General features: G+C 41.0%; 1 protein-coding gene across 8 annotated transcripts in view; it reads right to left on the bottom strand.

Annotated features, from left to right (window-relative positions):
• CPSF6 (cleavage and polyadenylation specific factor 6) overlaps window positions 1-19,886 on the bottom strand; it is a 31,568-nt gene extending 11,682 nt beyond the window's left edge. For 2 of the 8 annotated variants that reach the window (XM_023643981.2, XM_023643982.2), the window contains exons 1-10: window positions 19,704-19,886; window positions 12,757-12,966; window positions 11,215-11,318; window positions 7,448-7,593; window positions 6,389-6,562; window positions 6,151-6,261; window positions 5,206-5,710; window positions 2,974-3,089; window positions 2,319-2,472; window positions 44-236 (exon numbers count right to left, since the gene is read on the bottom strand). In XM_023643981.2, the coding sequence (XP_023499749.1) occupies window positions 47-236; window positions 2,319-2,472; window positions 2,974-3,089; window positions 5,206-5,710; window positions 6,151-6,261; window positions 6,389-6,562; window positions 7,448-7,593; window positions 11,215-11,318; window positions 12,757-12,966; window positions 19,704-19,763 (1,770 nt within the window). In that variant the 5' untranslated portion in view covers window positions 19,764-19,886 and the 3' untranslated portion in view covers window positions 44-46. The remainder of the gene's footprint in view (window positions 1-43; window positions 237-2,318; window positions 2,473-2,973; window positions 3,090-5,205; window positions 5,711-6,150; window positions 6,262-6,388; window positions 6,563-7,447; window positions 7,594-11,214; window positions 11,319-12,756; window positions 12,967-19,703) is intronic. The other 6 variants (XM_023643983.2, XM_070271904.1, XM_023643984.2 and 3 more) reach the window with 3 other exon arrangements.
• Between the last annotated feature and the right edge of the window lie 645 nt (window positions 19,887-20,531).

The following is a 20,531-nucleotide window of genomic DNA, read 5'->3' as shown; positions in this document are numbered from 1 at the left end:
TTATAATACACATGCTGACACAACAGGAACAAGGCATACCCACCTCCTAGCGATGACGATACTCGCGCTCGCGGTCACGCTCTCGGTCTCGGTCACGATCACGGTCCCGGTGTCTCTCTCGTTCTCTGCTTCTCTCTCTATAATAATCATCATGACGATCTCTACTACGGGACTTATGACGTCGACTCTTTTCTCGTGATCTACTATGGTCCCTCTCTCTTGATCGTTCACGTCTTCTAAAAGAAATTACTGGATTAATGCTCTCCAAACCTAGACAGCTTAAAAAGATGTTAAATATTTTGGTATTTAAAAATACCTAAGAAGGGAAAAAATTCTTTATAAATGTAGTTTAGACTTACAAAATCATGAAATGTCAATAATGCCTTAGCAACTCACCCTCAAGCATGAACCAGAAATTCCATTTTTTAAAATATGCACCCAAAAATTGGGAACCAGACACACCAGGGCAATGCACCATATCATCTATTACACCTAATACAACTAGTAGCCTAAAACAGACATGTAGCATTTACAGAATGAAAAATAGCAAGATAAAGGAGAGAAAATTTTAAAGGACTTGTGTTTCAAGCTAAAGAACATAGAGAAGGTAGTTTTTTAGATACAGAATTCATGAAATCACTCAATATACACAATGGGACTTTACATAAAAATTACCACCCATTAACAGAGGTTACCTAAACTTATTTATGTATCAATTTTACATTGATAACTACAAAAGTATGGTTCATCATGAGTACTATTCCACTAAGAAACTTCCTAAGAACATATACATATGTTTGCTGGGGCATGGGGGGGCGGGGGGGGGAGGGGCGTGGTGGGAAGCAGGAGAAATCTAGTAATTATGACCACTAGAAAAGTTTGGGATACTATTCACACTGTTATTTAAAAATGAGAACTGTTTCCTGAGCTATCGTTTTTCCAAAAAAACCAGACAATTTAACCAAAGTATGCTGCCTAAAATACTTCTGGAAATTCTGCTGTGCTAAATTCTGAAATTCACAATAAGGAAATAATTAAATCTCTATCTTTTTTTTTTTAAGCTTTTGTTTTTTCCTTTTTCTCCCCAAAGCCCCCCGGTACATAGTTGTGCATTCTTAGTTGTGGGTCCTTCTAGTTGTGGCATGTGGGACGCTGCCTCAGTGTGGTTTGATGAGCAGTGCCATGTCTGCACCCAGGATTCGAACTGATGAAACACTGGGCTGCCTGCAGCGCAGCACGTGAACTTAACCACTCGGCCACCGGGCCAGCCCCGTAAATCTCCATCTTGTATTTTGCACCAGACAGCTAGACTTAGCAAACATTACTAGGTGCTAAGCTCCTTGATCAAGGCAGAAGTTCTTACTTTGGACTTAAAAAGTTAAAACGACCATACAAGATTTCTGTTTGGATATATAAGAACCTTACACTGGGTCAAGAAGGTAGCAAAGTTGGAGACCATGACAAAGACAAGCGCCTCTCCCTTAATTTAATGAAGACGACTTTACCACCAAGGAAAGCACAGTGAAAAGAGATGTAAGAATATCATGGAAATACTAAAGATCTACCTTCCAAAAATATGTAAAACTTCAAGGTTAGCAGTAATGCTACAAAAATGAATTACCTAATTAAAAAACCATGAACAGATCATTCATTCATTCATTCATTCCCTTGTTCAAGAAATATTTATTTAGCAACACTCAGTACCAAGCACTGTTTAGTCAGTAGAAGTATTATAGTGAACAGGTCGGGTAAGGCCTCTTCCATCTTTCAACATGTGTTCTAGTGAAAAGTGCATTAATAATAAGAATAGATTAAGGTAAGTGCTGTGAAAAAATACAACATGACAGAATAACCTGGGAGAAGACCCCTCCTAGGAAGTTAGACTGAGTTGAGGCATGAAGGATAAGAAGCCAACTATGTGCAGAGGAAGGGAAAAGAGCCGCCAGCAGGTTTATCAAGCACAAAGACAGCGAGGTGGTCCAGTGCTTGACGTGTCGGGAGGAAGTGAAGGGAGACCAGCATGGGTGCAGAGAAGTGAGCAAGGGGCGAGGCCCGACAAGGCTGAACAGTGGGGCAGGGACCACACCACACAGCGCCCCAAGGCTCACAGTCTTATTCTAAGAGGAAATGGAAACCTTGGAAGGGTTTTAAGCAAACACCTGACATTTGATTTAGAGTTAAAAAAACAACAAAAAACAACTAGCTGCTGAGTAAACAGTAATAAGAAAATCAAAGTCCTATTTTAAAGTCCCAAACACAAAATTTTTCCTACTTGTAAAGTAGCGGTTTTAAACAGACATGAGACAGGAAAGTTTTACCTTGATCCAGAACCGTAAGACTTGGATTCAATTCCATGAAGGCAATCTTGCAAAGAGCTAATAAGGACTTTGCAACGATCATCGGCAGATACTTTAGACTGTTTAATTAAAGAAATCGCAGTTACCAGTGTCTCAATAGCACTCCCATAATCACCTATGAGGGAAGGAGAGGGCTAAAGTCAAATAAATTTTGTTTTCAAAACACCACCAAACCACTTGTGCTAAGAGTGATAACGTGTTTTACAGAAGGAGTGCCCTTTCACGTGACTACAGAGATGTAATTCTTTTACTGTTTCACCATGTGGAAAAGGCTTCCATGCGCATGGAGTCAGCAAAGTTTGTTATTACCGCTGTGTGAAGCAGGTTACCATTTTGTAAACACAAGAATAAATGAGCTGCCTTACGGCCCCTGAGCCACTAAATGTCAGGGCTAAGATTTAAATCTTCACCTAAAAATGTAAAATTAGAGGTCTCTCCACTACACTCTAACATACAGCTTCCTTCAAAGCCTTTTAAATAAAGTATAGGTAATGACTCGGAAATATAAAAATAACTACTACATGTAAATGACTCATCTTCAAGATTGTACTTAAAGTTTTAGGTCATTCCTAACAACATACATGAGAAATATTAATACAGGAAGAAATATACAAACCAGCACTGGCATCAGACACAGCTCTTGAAATAGCACTGCTTGAGATTGCTCTATTTCTATTCATGATTTCTTCAAACTCAGCTTCACTCAATGGTGTTCTTGCAGTATCCATTTCCCTATAAAATCAAAAAAACCTTAAATCGCACTCAACAGATTTTCTAAGTTAGTCACAACAGCACAAGCAATTCATACTGGTTGCTTTTGACGAGTGCGTTAGGGCTAGCAGTTACTTTTTCAGATCGAAGCGTGCTATTTCTCCTATGAAGACAGTTAAGTCCAAGCAAAATTCTCTTACACTACTATCTTTCAGCTGAAATAAAGCAGCAACTCAGAAACCTTGTCTTCCTGGAGGCAGAAATGACATACTTACATATCTACAGTGTAATATTTTTCAGAGTCATACAAAAACAGATAACAAATTGCTCTGATGAATATATAACATAATATCTGAAAAATAAAAGGTACTCAATAAGTGTAAATATTTGTTGAAAAAAAGGAACAAATGCCAAGTTTTTCTAAAGCTGCTTAACAACATTAAAAACTGTACATGTACAGTCAGGAAAAGGTGAACTTTTCGCCATCTTATTTACTCATTACTAGGTAGGACACTGAGTTGAGGCGAGCAGTAGCAGTTCATTCTACTGAAATGAGGAAACAGCTAATCTAACCATTTGCATGCAGATAAGATATTATTGTTATTCCCCAAACTTTATAAACATCCTGACCGAACTACAAGCTGTTCCAAGTTCATGCATGACTTCAACTAAATGCTAACTCGTGCCCATCGTACCCCCTAAAAAAAATCACAACTAAGATACTCAGTTTTCTCCAATTTTCAATAAAAAACTAGTCAATAATAGACCGCCCCCCGCCCCAGATTCTTGAAAATCTGATACTGCAGAAAGTCCAGCATGTTAGGAAAAGGCTTTGAGACTCCAATTTTAAACTGTCCAACCAAGTCACCTAACCCCTCCTACACAGTGAGGGTGAACACCGCACACGCAGCTGCTCACTGGAATGAGAGTGAACAGAACAAGTTACACCAGCTCAGCAGCTACACAACATTTTTCTAAAGAAAACAAAACACCGGCAGTCAAAAAGATGGAACTTCTACAGATAGATAACTGTCAATAAACTTTGTTCACATCAAATTTACTCCCGTGGGCCTGTGTAATTGTACAGAATTAGGCAGATGCTCAAATTCATTATTAGACAAACTGAAATACAAAGTAGCTTAATACTGACAGTTACAGAATACAAAATCAAATGGTAAACTGAAAAATTGAAGGGTATGGGGCTGGCCCTGTGGCCTAGTGGTTAAATTTGGCACAACTCAGCTTCGGCAGCCCAGGTTCACAGGTTCGGATCCCAGGTGTGGGTCTACACCACTCATCAGCCATGCTGTGACGGTGACCCACATACAAAATAGAGGAAGACTGGCACAGACGTTAGCTCAGGGCCAATCTTCTCAGCAAAATAAATAAATAAATAAAATTGAAAGGCACAAATTAAGACAGTTCTTACAGATTATAAACACAAACTCTTCAAATTATGATTTCAGTATGGATCATTTTTAAATTACTCTGGAGGGGGCTAAGAGATCACAAAGTTCAACAGTTTCCATCCAGCTTTTCTCTAAGGATCGCCGTTAATTATTTTAATTTCCATAAAGCCTATGTCTTACAAGCCTTTGTCTACCCCAAAATACTTGTAAATTATTTAATGTTCCCATTTTAATTAAGTTAGTAATTTGCTACTCAAGACTCTTGATCAGCATGAGATCATCGACAGTGTCTAACAAACTAATCCAGTATCCAAAACAATGAAAAAAACCTTAGTGTTCTTGTAGTGCCATCAATGGTAAATGAGATTCAGACTTTAAAATCTTAAAAATAGCTCCAGGATCCCAACTGCTCACTTTAATTATCTTTATTAACCACTTTTAACTTAAAAAATGATGGACATGAATCCCAGGATTCAGTGATTTGCCCTAAATCACACGGCGATGTAAGTGGCAGAGCTGGATTATTCCCAACCCTGTTCAGTATGTTTTTCACCATATCATAACCACCTCTTCTAACAGGAAGAGGAAGGAACACAGAAAATTAAATATTTGAGGAAAAGGCCATAATTTAAAAAAATAAAAAAACCTTAGCAATGGAGCGGCGAGTATCTTTTATTGATCAAATACAAATATAGCAAGTTTACTTTCACAGCTATGTGCTAACTTACCTTCCAGGAGGTCCATAGTCACCCCTATCATATGGCGGAGGCCGGCCATAGGGATCTGTCGGTGGTGGACCCCGGCTATCTGATGTAGGCATGCCGCTGTTGGTTGGTGGAGGAAAGAAAGCCGGGTTCACATGTGGAGCTGGCGGTGGAGCACCTGGAGGTGGTCCAGGAAGATGCGGAGGAGGAGCAAGTGTAAGGGGTGGCCCAAGAGGGCCAGGTGGGCGAGGTGGAAAGGGGCCTGGAGGTGGAGGTGGTCCCTGTTGTGGAGGTGGTGGACCAGGAGGGGGGCCGTAGCCTGGAACTGGAGGTGGAGGACCAGGAGGAAGCGGACCCAATGGAGGCTGCCCAAAAGGTTGTCCAGGAAAAAGAACTGGTGGTGGAGGGCGATCTCCTCGATTAGGAGGCCCAGCTAAAGGAGGCGGCAGAACCTGACCAGGAGGTGGAGGACCTGGTGGACCAGGTGGGCCTGGAGGACCTAAGGGTGGACGCGGTGGAGTCTGTCCAGCTATAGAATAGAGAGAGAGAGAGAGAGAGAGAGAAACACTTCAATAAGGTATTTTAACCTTTATGCCAAGATTATACTTTTAAAGCGTAACTCATAGACCAAGATTCTTTCTCTTTAAATGAAACTCATATGGTAAATGCTACACTAACAACTACAAAGGTGATGTATAGCCTTACAAATTTAACTAGCTCAATTTGTGCTTAAGAAAAATTATTAAAACAAAAACTTTAATAAAGATTACAATGCTTAGAGATAGTTTCCATCTTTCAGCGTATACACTTCTCACAGTGAAATCACCCACCTTATAGTCTACTCTGATGCCAAGCTAGAAAGTGAAACAAGGAAAAATGGTCTTGAAAGGATTTTTTAAGAGGTAAGAAAATAAGACGGATGTAAATATTCTATATATAAGTCAAGCAAGTTTGGAGAAAAATAAAGACCTTTTAGGCCAAAAATGGGTATTTCCTCTATGCTGTGCCCCATATGCCATGGAATCCTAGTTTCCAGGAACAAAGGCCGAGTTCCTTTAACAAGATGCTTGATCAAATTTCCTGGATTCCAAAAATAGCATAACAAGGAGAGTAAGTCACATTAATAATGCATTACTTGAAAAAGAGAGAAAAGGAAAAGAGGTATTAGGTAGACATTTTATCCATGGTAATTTAAGAATAATTTTACCTGGAAAAGGTGGGGGTGGCCCTCCTGGTCCTGCTGGCCCAGGAAATCTGTCCCCACCGGGAACAGCCCCTGGAAAACGGCCCCGTCCTCTACCACCTTGTGGAAATGCTGCGCGTGAACTGCCTCCTGGAGGACCAGCTTTACCTTCCCCAGACATTTGTCCTGATTGTGTAGCTGCAAATATCCAAATACTCATAAATAGCATTGATTAAAATAGTTCTCTGAAATGTAACCACTGTTATTAGAAATAACGCTATTTCAAAGTTCATTTACACTATACATTAACTTGCAAATGCCTTGGGCCTGTCCAAACTCCATGAGAAACACTGGTTAGGAAAACACTCACATATATTTAAGTTCTTTCAAAGTCTCAAAACATTCAGGCTTAAATGTATTTCCAATGAGCAAATACGAGTTAGTTTCAAAATACCAGTACTCTGCAGCAGCCAAGACCGAAATTCTCCAACAGAAATCTTAATTTCAGTAAGCACAGACCATTTAAATTTTGTAACATATTCTTCAGTTAAATCTTAAGGGCTAAAACATTAAAAGAAAAACAACCACGTGAATTTCTGTTAATTACGTGATCATTCATCTTATCTCTAAGTGGTAACAGTCCTAAGTGTGTAATGGCAAATCTTCTCCACAACCATTTTACCAAGTGGTGAAAGGCCTTGGTGCCCAGCATAAAGCCAATGAATATTTTCTGATTATTAGTGACTTCTCCCCCATAACACACATCCTTCAACCTAAGGGTCAGAGTGCAGATCTTCCTTTCTCTAGGGTGGGAACGAGGACAAGAATGGCAGGGCTACAAACCTTGCACACTGCTGAATAATATTGGGTCTGTGACACACAGAGAAAAATGGAGTATATTTCTAGTACACGGGATCACAGTCATAACCAGTAACTAAATCAAATTCAAAGCATGGACTTTTTAAAATGGATTCTCCAATGAACTAAATATTAAGATGACTTTTCTAGTAATAACATCTAACAAATGCTAGCAACATTGATTAAATGCACATCTTTAATTAAAACCTCTAAGGGGTTGCTTACTTTTCCTGGACTGCATTTCAAATTGACTCAGGAACTGTTTATTGCATGGAGTTACAACAGGATTCTGACCATGAAGTTCTCTTTTAGGCAACAGATCCATTAACTTTTTTGAGGATGCTTCAGATCCAACACCAACAAGGGCAAACCTAAAAGATGTTTAAAAGGGTGAGGGTCAAACCTGAGAAGGGATTAATAACGTTACAGCAATTAAAAAGGATATGGCCTTAATTTACTTTTATCTAAGAAAACTGAAAATATTTCTTAAAATAAAATTATACAAGTTCACACTTTCATCTTTAACTTTTTTATAGCAACATACCATACAATTCACTCATTTAAAGTATACAATTCAGTGGTTTCTAGTATATTCAGTTTTACAACCACCAATACAACCAATTTTAGAAGACTTTCATCACCCCAAAATGAGAACCCACAGCAATTAGCTCTCACTCCATTTCCTCCCATCCCCCAACTCTAAGGAATGACTAATCCACTTTCTGTCCCTATAGATTTGCCAGTTCTGGACATTTCACATACATGGAATCATACAATATGTGGTCCTTTGTGACTGGCTTCTTTCACTTAGTGTAATGTTTTCAAAGTGTATGCATGTTGCAGCATATATCAATACTTAATTTCTTTTTATGGCTGAATAACATTCCATTAAACGAATATACCACATTTTAAAAATCCATTCAGCAGTTGATGGACATTTGGGTTGTTTCCACTTTTTGGTTATTATGAACAACACTACTATGAAAAGATGCTCAACACCATTAACTATCAGGGAAATGTAAATGAAACCACAATGAGACACCATTTCACACCCACTAGAACGACTATAATCAAACAGACAATTAACAGGTGTCGGCGAGGATGTGCAGAAACCGGAGCCCTCATACACCGCTGGTGGTAACGCAGAAAGGCACAGCCACTTTCACAAACAATCTGGCAGTTCCTCAAAAGGTTAAACATAGACTCTGACACACAATCCAATAATTACACTCCTGGGTATATACACATACCTAACAGAACTAAAAACATATGTTCATGCAAAGCTGGTACATGAATATTCATAGGGGCATTACTGATAATAGCAAAAGTGGAAACAACCCCACTGTCAATCAAATGCCAGATAAAATAGAAAAATGTGGTATATCCATATAACAGAGTATTATTTAGCCATACAAAGTCCTAAGAACTGAAACATGCTACAACACTGACGAACCGTGAAAACCTTGAAACTAAGTGAAAGCAGTCAGTCATGTGGGACCACATATTGTATGATTCCATTTATAGGAAATGTTCAGAATAGGCAAATCCAGAGACAGACTGCCAGTGGGTACGGGACTCCTCTTTGGGGTGGTGCAATTTTCTGGAATTAGACAGCAGAGGTGGTTGCACAATCCTGAAAATATACTAAAAACCACTGACCTAACCGAAGACCTTAAAAGAGCAAACTTTACGGTACGCGATTTATATCTTAGTAAGAAAGAAAGATTAAAACAGAAAAAAATGAGTGACTACCAATTCATATAGTTACAGGATATTCTAGGTTACTCTCAGAAGGGCGCTTAGGAGCTTCGAACCCTTTTTTCCCTAATGTTCAAGATGGCCCTTTAATTAGATCCCTTATTCCAGCCAACAAACAACTTCTGCTGTTTGACTCAAGATTATCTTGGGTCACAACATTTACAAACTATTTAATGAATTCATTAATTCAACAAATATTTATTGAGCACCACCTCCTGCATGCCAGGCTCCATTCTATGGCCTGGGATACAACAGTTAACAGAACAAATCCCTGCTCTCATGGAGCTTACATTCTAGCGGGAGACAAGACAATAAACAAGTAACATACACAATAATAAAGGAAAAATAAAGGAAGGAAACAGTGCTGGGAGCAGAAGGGACTTCGCAGCGGTCAGGGACGAACTCTTTAAACAGAGGACTGAGTGAAGTGAGAGAGAGATCCAGGTGGGTATCGGGGGAATGTAAACCAAGAAGGAAAAACTGCTCAAGTCCTGAGTAGGAATGTGTTGAGGAACAACAGAGAGACGAATGTGGCCAAACCGGCCAAGGAAGGTGAAGGGAGGTAGAAGACAGGTCAGAGGTGGCAGGATCAGACCCCAAAGTGCCTGGTAGGCTGCAGATTCCAGCTTGTACTCTGAGTGAGACAGGAAGACATGAGAAGACTCTGAGCACACGAATATTGATGCACTTTTTTTCAACCTCTACTATGTGTCATACAGATGTAGGGGATTAGGGTGGAAGCAGAACACCAAGTAGAAGGCTACTGCAAAAGTTCAGTTAACAGAGAACAATGGCTCAGACCAGGGAGTAGAAGTGAAGTGTGTGAGAAGTGGTCAGACTCTGCATACATATTTTATGTATATTTATGAAAATATTCTTAGTTAGCATAAACTGTACAGAGACCAATATAAAATAAACATATTCTTCATTCTTCTGCATCCAGCAATTTGTCTTAAAAAAAAATTCCAAAATCTGCACTTGAATATTTATATAAATGAAACCTGCTACAACATTATTTATTTTTAATTTTTCTTTTCTATTTTTTTTTAAAAGATTTTATTTTTTCCTTTTTCTCCCCAAAGCTCCCCCATACACAGCTGTGTATTTTTAGTTGTGGGTCCTTCTAGTTGTGGCATGTGGGATGCCGCCTCAGCATAGCTTCATGAGCAGTGCCATGTCCGTGCCCAGGATTCCAACTGACGAAACCCTGAGCTGCCGAAGCAGAGCATGCAAATTTAACCACTTGGCCACAGGGCTGGCCCCCTAATTTTTCTTTCTTTTACAGATTTTACTTTTCCTTTTTCTCCCCATAGCCCTCTAGTACATAGCTGTGTACTTTTAGTTGTGGGTCCTTCTAGTTGTGGCATGTGGGACGCTGCCTCAGCATGGCTTGATGAGCAGTGCCATGTCCAAGCCCAGGATCCGAACTGGCAAAACCCTGGGCCGCCGAAGCGGAGTGCAAACCTAACCACTCCATCATGGGGCCAGTCCCTACATTATCTATGATAGGCAAAAACTGGAAACAACCCAAATAACCAAAAATAAGGATGGTAAAATAAACTACAGTAGCATACAAAGTATGACGGAAAGAACTAGACATTAGAGAGGATGTATATTTACTGACAAATATTTGTTTTATTCCTTGTGTTATAAAATGTGAATTGTAATCCTGGTGGGTTTTTTTGCAATAAAAATATACGTAGTAGGAAAAACCCTGAAAATATATTCACTAAAATGTTAAGAGTGATCATCTACAGATGGTGAGATTGTGGCTTTTTATTTTCTTACTTTTGGACATCTGTATTTTATAATGTTCCTATAATGATCCTACCTCGTTTGTATAATTTAACAGCCTAAGAAAATAAAGCACAACATCTATGTTCCTCATGTTATTCTCCAGTTGCTCATCTTCCCCCATCCCTTAATCACTGGGATAGTAACGCTTCTTCAAACTGTCATTTCAATAATCATTTCCATCACAGATGGAGAAAACTCAGGAAAATTAAAGAACAGACCTAATCTGCCCACACTTCCAGCTCCACTAGTTTTAGCGAGCTAGATCAAAGAGGAAGTGAAATGATTACAAAGCTTTGCCCAAGAAACTCCTGCCAATGCGGATAATGCATCTTACACATGCAGACAGTTAGCATTACCTTTAAGGAAAGTTACCCCCAAAATTGTAAGCACTAGCTACTAACTCATACTAAGAATAAAAACAGAATTAAAATTCTTACCCCTTTGACTGGCCATTTGCCCGATTTTCAAAAAATTTTATCTCCAAAATATCATTTACTCCCAGAGAATGAACTGCTTCAGTTAAATCTTCATCTGTTGTCCACTGCAAGACATTTCCCCCTCATTAACCATCAAAACATATCCAAGACGTTTACTGCTTAGTTTGTAAGAGTAAACTCAGAATAAACAAGAGAAAATGAATGCTCAGTGCAAATCTAAGTGCGGTTACTGCCAGCCAGTCTCCAATTTTTAAACAGCACAAAAGCACCTGAGGATGTAACTTCATCCCTTGACAGTTTTGGAAATCAGAAGGTACACACCCTTAGACATAAGACAGATGTTTTACTCTTAAAGAGTTTCTGATCTCTTCCATCTTTAAACTGCTATGATTTTAAATTTTCAGTAAAACCAATCTCACTTGTCACTTCCTCTCCTTAAAGGAAATTATTTGGGGAAATAAATCCCATCTTATGTTTGAATATAAGATGAAAAGAAGAAAACCTAATATGTACTGAGTACCTACCATGTACTTAGTAGTATCAAATACTTAACTCTGAAAACAATCCTGTAAGTCTTATTATGATTCCCATTTTACACATGATGCAATAGACTAATTACAATGACTAACTGCATCATGTGTAAAATGCAACAGACTAATACAGAGCACTAACAGAGCAGCTAAGATTCAAAGTCTTCCTCAGCAACCACGCTCTCCATAACTACACTGCTAGCGTCTCCAATATTATAAAATTGCTCAGACTGGGTGGTGGGGGATCAGTCAATTAGTTTTTTAAAAAATTTAAACGTTTTAAAATAAAATGCTATTAAGGAAGTGGAAGGGTGACAAGTTTTGCTATCTAGACAATTTTTAAAATTTCAAGTATATGTAACAGATGTTTCTAAGTAGAGATGGAAAAATTCTATAGGACTGTTTTAGTGAATATTTAAGATTTAATGCTAATAAAATTATAAATAGATACATTGAACATCCAGTTAATGAAACTCCCAACCAATCATCTTATATTCTCAAAAACCACCCAAATTAAAATAAAATGTATATAGTAGTACTTCCATAAAACAGATTTCAAATGTAAGAGCAGAAATGAAACTGAACAAGTCTGTGTTAAGTAGATAATGAAAGCTTTTTAAAACCAGGAGTTTTTGTCTCTTTCCTTCTACAGTTCTAAATCCTGATGAGAGCTTATGTGAGCATTTTTCTTGGTAAAATTGGGATACTTGAAGTGCAGTAGTAGTAAGGTAAAAAAAAAAAAGTGATTTGAAGACAAAATAATTGAACTATATTTAACTGGAATCTCTACCAAAACAAGCGGAATGACCACAAAATCCAAAACTAAGAAGATCTGGAATTTACGATGTTGTAAATGTACCTGTATTTCCTTCCTCACTGTGCATGCAAGCATACAAAACAACCAATCCAGTAACTTCAAATTCTCATTTTTATAGAACTGGAGAAAAACATTAACTACTGGAACAGTTCAAAACCAATCAGCAATAATTAAGTGCTTTGTTAAGCTACTTACCCACGTTAGGTTCCCAATGTACAAAGCAATTCTCTTCCCGGTGTACGTATACACAACGTTCGGTGCTGCTCCTTTACCCACGTCGTCACCAACGGTTGGTGGGAGAGTATCCATGTAATCCCTGTCTTCCGGGGCATCTCCATTATTTGCAGATGGAGAGATGACATCATCATATAAATCTATCTGATCATGCCCACCATATTCAGCTTCCTGAGATACAGAAATAATGCTCTAGATTATATAACAGTCAGACTATTCATTCAACTATTTTGTCTGAAAAACCTGGTAGAAGACAGAAAAAAGCCCAAAGACCCCAGTACAAATCTTCTCTCACTTTATGCCATAAATGGATTCTTGAACAGCGATGTAAAGTTAACTTCCACACAAAGAAGCCTATTTCCCCACTGACATTTATTATAGTGTAGGAAATAATGTTTGGGAAACATTTTCTCTGGGAAAAGAATGGCATGTAGACAAAGTAATATAAAGCCCTCCTTGGAAGTAAAATGTTAAAGTAAAAGTAATAAAACACGAATGCAAATAGATGAGCTTTGAAAAAAACTGACAATATCACAAACAAAAATCAGAGCCATTACAAATCTTTAATATTTGGCTGCAGAAAAATACAACTTATTTTCTATGGTGTCCAGGATCTTGCTTCCCTACCCTGTGAAAGCTATTAGTTTTAGAAAAAAGCAGGGTGAGCTAAGCCATAAGGAAGGGATGAAGAAACGTGGGTACCTAAATAATTCCAAATGTTGTAACAAATAAACAAAGGAAAGAGAAACAATGAATAAAATAAAGGTAAAACTATCCAAATTAGTATCTAGGAGTAGTTTTATTATTCTCAGTCAACAAAGAGTTAATGCTTACCTGACTTCTTAGATAGCTAGTCAATTAGCAAAAGATAGCTAGTCAATTAGCAACAGAAAGTTGATTCGAACAAGGATCTAGTAAACAGTAAAGCTTTGCCATTGAGTGTCACCAGCAGACAAAGCAATGCTAGTGGATGCCACTTACATGCCTAAATGATAAGCAAGGAAAATGAAAAAGAAACAGATACGTAAACAGGAGAAAAATGAAATGCAGGTATTGGCAGAACTCTCAATACTATTTAAATTGCCTTTAGTAACCATTCCTGGGCCACAGTCAGTATTAGAGGAAAAACTATTTTTATCTTTCTCCCCTTCCACCAGTAAGTACCTAAATCGATATGAACTGTTTTATTCTTATGAGGTAGAATATTTGAAATAACAAAGGAAGAGGAGGCAATTACAATTACAAAACAACTTAAGAGTTCAGACATAACTCATATCCTTTCCCATTAACACAATTCATTACAGATGAGCTGTTATACCAACGGCACGTAAGGAACAGCTAACGGTTTTAGGTACTAAGTGTTACACGAATAAAGAATGACCCAGAAAAAAACATTTGTAATTCGACTGTAAACAGACCAACAAAATATTGTTATTATAGGCCCCAAGAGAACATAACCATTGTTTTGTTATTCAGAAGGGATCCAGAGTAAAATTTCTTTTAAAAAACAAACAAACAAACAAAAAAAGAAAACTTAGAAAGGGAAATGCCATTTACATACACAGCCAAAAGGACCTGAAATTCGTAAAGTCATCTTCAGGTAATCTTCTGTATAACTGAGTTAACCAATTTACTAATTATATAACAGAATCTTTACATAATAATTTCCTTATGAGGCACAATGTCTGCAAGATTTATTTAGTAAGGGACCCAAGATCCTAGGGAAATCAGAAAACAAAGCCATCTTTAGCAATGGGCAGAAACCAAGACCACAAGTCACTGAATAATGCCATAATTTTATTTTGTTTGTACAACAATACCAAAAATAATCTTTCAGAATTGAGTTTTTGTTAAGCAAAGTAACATGCTCAAACTGCAGTGACAGTAAAAATTAGAAAAAAGGAGGGTGAGTTTTGTTAGGAATTTCAGTGTAGCTGAAGCTTCAGGTGGCGTGGCTGCAGCAGAGGTTCCATACACTTAAGATACTAAAAGGCTTCCCACAGGGGCAGTGGGCACTTTAAGGTCTCTTGCAATCTGGTTCTGTCTATCAAGCAGAATTATTATTATTATTATTATTATTATTATTATTATTATAATAAAAAGGAGTTGTTTCCATCCTCCTCACAATATATGGTCTGAGGGAGAGTAAAAAAGAATGCAAGAGTTGTTAACAGCAGGACTAAAATAAAAGTATTTAAATTTACACTTTCATGAAATAGGTCAATACATTATTTGTTTTTTCATTAGTTGTAAATCCAGGGAAATATTTACATAAGTAGACAATAATTTACAAGCATAATTGCAGCTACACTAACCTGGTGAATCACAATCACTTACTATTTTTGTCCATCCATGAATTCCTATGTTGACACCAACCAATTTTCCATATTGACATGATTCTACCAATATTTAGGATGAGCCATTTTGTCTGGTAGTTGGACTGCTTCCAAGTGGTTGAAGTGTGATGCTAAATGAGACCATGGTCCTGGGGTTTGATCTCCATGTGGGCTAGTTAGCTTCGCTCTGTTCCAAGGCCACAGCCTGTACTTCTAGCCCCAACGGTATACATTTGGACGTGGTGAAAAAATATTAATGAATCTGAACACATCTGCCGCCATTACTAAAACTGCAACTCAAAGCACATACTCTTGTAGCATAAGTAATCTTCCTTTCCAGCTTCAGCATATTACACCTATCCTTCACATTAGAAAAAAAATCCTACCCTCTGTTCCCACTTTAAAAAGGGGGAAAACATGCATATTCTGAAATTATGCCAACTGTGTATCACAAGTCACATATAAAGAATGTGAACTCTGAAAGTCTACTGAACAAACAAAATGGGGTCTACTTTGTCAAAGAGAAATGGTCAACAGTGTCAAGTTCTATGTAAAAGTCTTTACAATTAGTACTTTTGGGAAATTTTAATGGCATTCAAAAACAAAAAAAATCAACATTACGCCCTTTAATTATTTTAGGTACCAAATGCTGCCCAATCTTTACTATCTACTTTTCACAGTAGTTAATCACCAATAGAGCTGGACTTTACATGTAAATTCCAGTAAGCAACAGATCTTACGGTTTGTTAAAAAATCCACTAAGTAATTTTTTCATTCCCAACATTCTAAATCACTACAATCATTCTAAAGGCAAGGTATTCTCTCAAGATTTTACACTTCAAGATTATGTTCTACATGATATACAAGAAGCTGTTGCTAAGCCAGAGAAAACACTTAATAATAATATGGCTACTGAAATAACCAAAATTCTATTAGGTCCCTTTTAAGGCCATGTTTCTCAACCCTTTTTTCATTATCACTGCCCTCCTTACTCCAAGGAGTTATTTTTAGAGATATTTCCCCTAATCACCTCCCATAAAATTTTAGTATCAGAGATATACTGTACTCCATTATTGGGATGCCCATGATATAGCTGTACTACACTCTTCATTCTCCCTGACAGGCCCAACACCACATCTGGTGGTCTTAAACTGTAATGTATAATACCATTCCTGAATTATATGATACTACCAGTAATGGCACAGCAAAGGCCACTTGTTTCAAAGACCCTCTATTTAAAATAAATAAATAAAAGGAATTTAATATTCATTTTCATTTAGAGAAATATAACCAAGGGGAAACGTTACATTTTGTACTTACAAAAGAAAGAAAAATACTAGCAAGCAAAATCCAATAGCAAATAATCTAATATGTATATATCTTTTTAGGAAATATATGATTTTCTGATTTTGTCTAATTATGTTCTGAGTAGAAATCAAAATTAGTTTGTAATCCCCATAAAAAGTTCAACTAACGGTAAGGGAAGCCAACTTGGTATTAAAAATACGCCACATAAACCACAAAGTGGACAATTCACAGACAGCTGAATGAACCACACCGGTAAGTAATAAAAACTGAGCGAGAAGAGTTCTAGCTCCCCTGAACATCTCAACCTGCCTCACTCTTGACCTTACTGACTCCATTTTAAAGGCTTTTCTACTAAACACAAATTTATCAGAAATAAGGTTTCACTGATAATTGTCTAACAAACTTATTTTCCAAAACTGGGTAGACAACTGGCTGGAGCAGATACACGATGACGGAAGTCTAACGATCAGGAACTAAAGGCAAGTTGACTTAGGAGGATGTCTAGGTCCATAACTCGTGAGTGAATTTTGTTCCAGTCACTACCCAAATACATCTTCACTGGAAAGTTGGGTGGTCAGATTACGAAATCAGCACTGCCATCAGTGACCTACTGCCAGACAGAGCAATAACTAAATCCTACAGCAAGAGCTTTTGGTCCCCAGACAAGGAAAGTACACACAGTGTAAGCTTTCAAGTGCACAGAATTTTTGACTTTCCTCTCCCCGACCAACAAAATTCTACATCTAAAGATACACATAAAAGAGTGGATTCTATAATACATCACCTGTCAGAGTATTATAATTATGTGGGTGTCTCTCACCCCCACTACAGTGCACTCCAAGGGTAGAGACGATCTAAACGTTATAAGCCTCCTTGTTAGCATAAAACAGATACTCAAGAAGTATGTTTTGAACAACGGAGTTTTAAAATTTTTTATTCAGTTTTGGTCAAAATTAAAACTCTATAATTATTAAATACAAGACTAGTAAATATTACACTTGAGTTCAAATCCCAGTTCAAAGTAAATCGATACAACTATAGAGGCTGAAACAGAACCTCTTTCTTCTCCACTCCAAATTCAAGTAATCTAGAGGTTTGCAAGTAGTTCACCTCTCGATCCACTGGAGCAACTGTTCTCAACTTGGTTACATCCAAAGACCTTCCATTTGAGAACTAAAGAGAACCCGCAACGAATCGCCGAGTCCCCTGTGCCTTCTCCTTTCTTCCACCTTATTCCCTACTCACAAATTCATCTGGTGAAGAAAGAACTCTACTACAGTCCACCACCTTATTCTCACCTCATCCCCAAATTAAGGTTTCTTCTGAAACAGCTGAATGCCTCACACTTTTGGAAATAGTTTTATATTGTGCTTTACCAAAATACACACACACAGCTTCATAAAAGTATGACCATTTAAAGTAGAAGAAAATGGAAAATACATAGATTAGAGAGAATTTCAAAGTATACAAACCCAATTAAAATTGCAGCTCACATTGAAGAACAAAGTTTTTTTTAAATGTTTACAGCAGTTTAAAAGCCAAAAACAGACTGATTATACTTGGTAAAACATTTCACTCAACTACAATAAAATAAAAGTCATAGTTTACTACAGCAACCAGCAGAAATAAAGCCACCTGCTAATGAAAGAGTGCAAATTAAATTAATCAGCAATAATTTTGTAGTTGCCTCTAATTCTGATAAAATTTCAGAAAAATATTTCAATGAAAGTAACATTTTAAAAAACAGGATGAACCATGAAAATGACCAACTATCCTTTTGTGGCCACATTTTGTACAGGAATTACCACAGCAAGCAGATTACAAAAGCCAACGATATGCAAAACAACAGAAACAAGGCCTCTGTTTAACACCCCCATTAATCTATCCAAAAGTATAACGATTTTTCTAGTAAGATCATACAGCTACGTGCGAGATAGAACGCTATAGGTACAAGCCAACAGAAAATCACCTTCTGAAAAGAACCCTCTAAAGTAGTGTATGGGGCCACGAACTTCCAACGTCTTCCTAGCCCCCGCTCAGTCGGCGCGGGTCGGTGCACGGGGATGAGCAGGGCCCCCTCCACCGGCCGTGCAGCCTAGAGCAGGCCCACCCCAAAGCACGCGCGAAGGTTACAGGACACCCCACCAAGAGGCCCTGAAGGAAACCCCAATTCCTCCTTTTCTGCGGATGGAAAGGCAAAGACGGCCACTACTGAGCACAGCCTTGGACCCGGACCGCAGGGGCGGCCCTCTTTCGGATGGAATGCGACGCTCATTCAATAAACACAGGGAAAAGAAGTTTCCTAGAGCGCTTTGTCTGATGACCTTAAAAGCACGAGAGCCCGCGCAGCCCCAGATAACGCTCCCGCAGCCCGGGCATCGCACGTCCCAGCACAAACGCAGCGAGACCAACAAAGATGCTACGGCTTAACGTTTCACTACAACGGGTTACGTTTAAACGTTTCAAGGGGGCGGGACACGTTTAAAGCCAACTGGAAATTGTTTTCTTTTCTAATATGTAAACCAGGGCACCAAGCCATTCCTGGAAAAAAAAACAAAAGGCGCGGTGAGGATTTCCAGCTTCCCCTGTTTTTAAAAAATCCTGAGCCCTAGGCACGAACAAGATCCTCAGTGGAGGGGGCAAAAAACCCAAAAACCATGAGCCCGTGGGGTTTTATTAGGCTTCTCCTACGGACCTGGAAAATACAAAAAATAAGGCCTTTCGGGGCGCCGCAGGAGGCACGGTTCTGTCTCCAATGTGTCACGACGCGAGGGGCGAAGGCGGGTCCCCGCGAGGACGCCCCCGCCCGGCCTCGCCCCGCGCCCGGGGGCGGCCGCGTCCCCGGCCCCGGCCCCAGACCCCGCGGACGTGCGCGCCGAGCAGCCTCCGCGCGGCCGGGAATGGGGAGGCGGTGGGCACAAAGGGCCCGGGCGGGCCGGGCGCCCCGAGGCGAGGCCAGCGGCGGGAAGGCGGCGCGCGCCCGGGCCCGGCCTCCCTCGGCGACACGCGGCCCGCGCCCGGCCTAGCGCGGCGGGAAGGCGCCGCCGCCGACAATGCGGCGCGGGCGGCGGGCGCGGCGAGGGCCGGGGCTGCACGGGCCCCACCTCCGCGCTCCGGCCCCGCGCCCGGGCCCCGCGCCGCCCGCCGCCCGCGCAACGACGCGGTGGAACGAGGGCCGCGGCCGGCGGCCGGGAGGCGCCCCGCGCACGGCGCCCGCTGCAGCCCCCTCGCCCGCCCCGCCGAGCCCGCGCGGCGCCCGCGTACCTGGTTGAACTCCTCGCCCACGTCCGCGTAGATGTCGATGTGGTCCACGCCGTCCGCCATCTTCCTCGGCCTCGGCCGCCGCCTCCTGCAGGCCCGCCCGCCGCGGCAGAGCAGCGGGTCGACGGCGCGGGGCGGGGAGCGGCGGGCGCGCTGCGTCACTTCCGCTGCCCGAGGACGCGCGCGCGGGCGGGGGGAGGCGGCCTCGGCGGGCCGGGCGGGCGCTTCCGGGGCGCGCGCCCGAGCGTCTCCGGGTCGCGGTCCCTCAGCGCGGCCGGCGGCGCCCTCAGACCGGCGGGCCGGGTCTCGTGTCCGCCCCCCGGTCGCCTCCGCCCCGAGCGCGGCTCCTCAGGCGAGGCTCCCGGACGCGCGGGGGTCGGCGGAAGGCGCGGGCCGGGGGCGCACGCCCCGCAGCGGGGAGCCGAGGCCGAGGCGGCGCGGCCGCGGGGTCCGGCCGGCGCGTTTCCCGCCCGGCTGTGGTCCGAGGCGTCCGCCGGCGGAAGCCCCCCAGCCCTGCTGCTTCGCTCACTTAACTAGGCCGCCAGCTGGAGCGCGTCTGGGGGCGACGGCAGGGCCCCAGGAGGCCGGGCCGGGGCCTGGCGGCCGGACGCACGGACCCCCTCGGGCCCTTCGCGGCCCGGGGCGCGTGACCCCCGCTCCGGTTCCATCCGGAACCTGCAGAGTCGCGGCGGCAGCGTCGGCCCCGCAAGGAGGGAGGTTGGGGAGGGTTAGACGGGTTAACAGGCAGAGCCCCGCGCTGCTGTGCCGCTGGGAAGTAAGATGCCCTGTTTCCCGGGGGCTTCAAGGCAGCAAAGAGCCGCTTAGGATCCG

The sequence above is a fragment of the Equus caballus genome, chromosome 6 (assembly GCF_041296265.1).
Source record: "Equus caballus isolate H_3958 breed thoroughbred chromosome 6, TB-T2T, whole genome shotgun sequence".
Lineage (NCBI taxonomy): Eukaryota > Metazoa > Chordata > Mammalia > Perissodactyla > Equidae > Equus > Equus caballus.
This window is presented reverse-complemented; position numbering and strand designations above follow the sequence as displayed.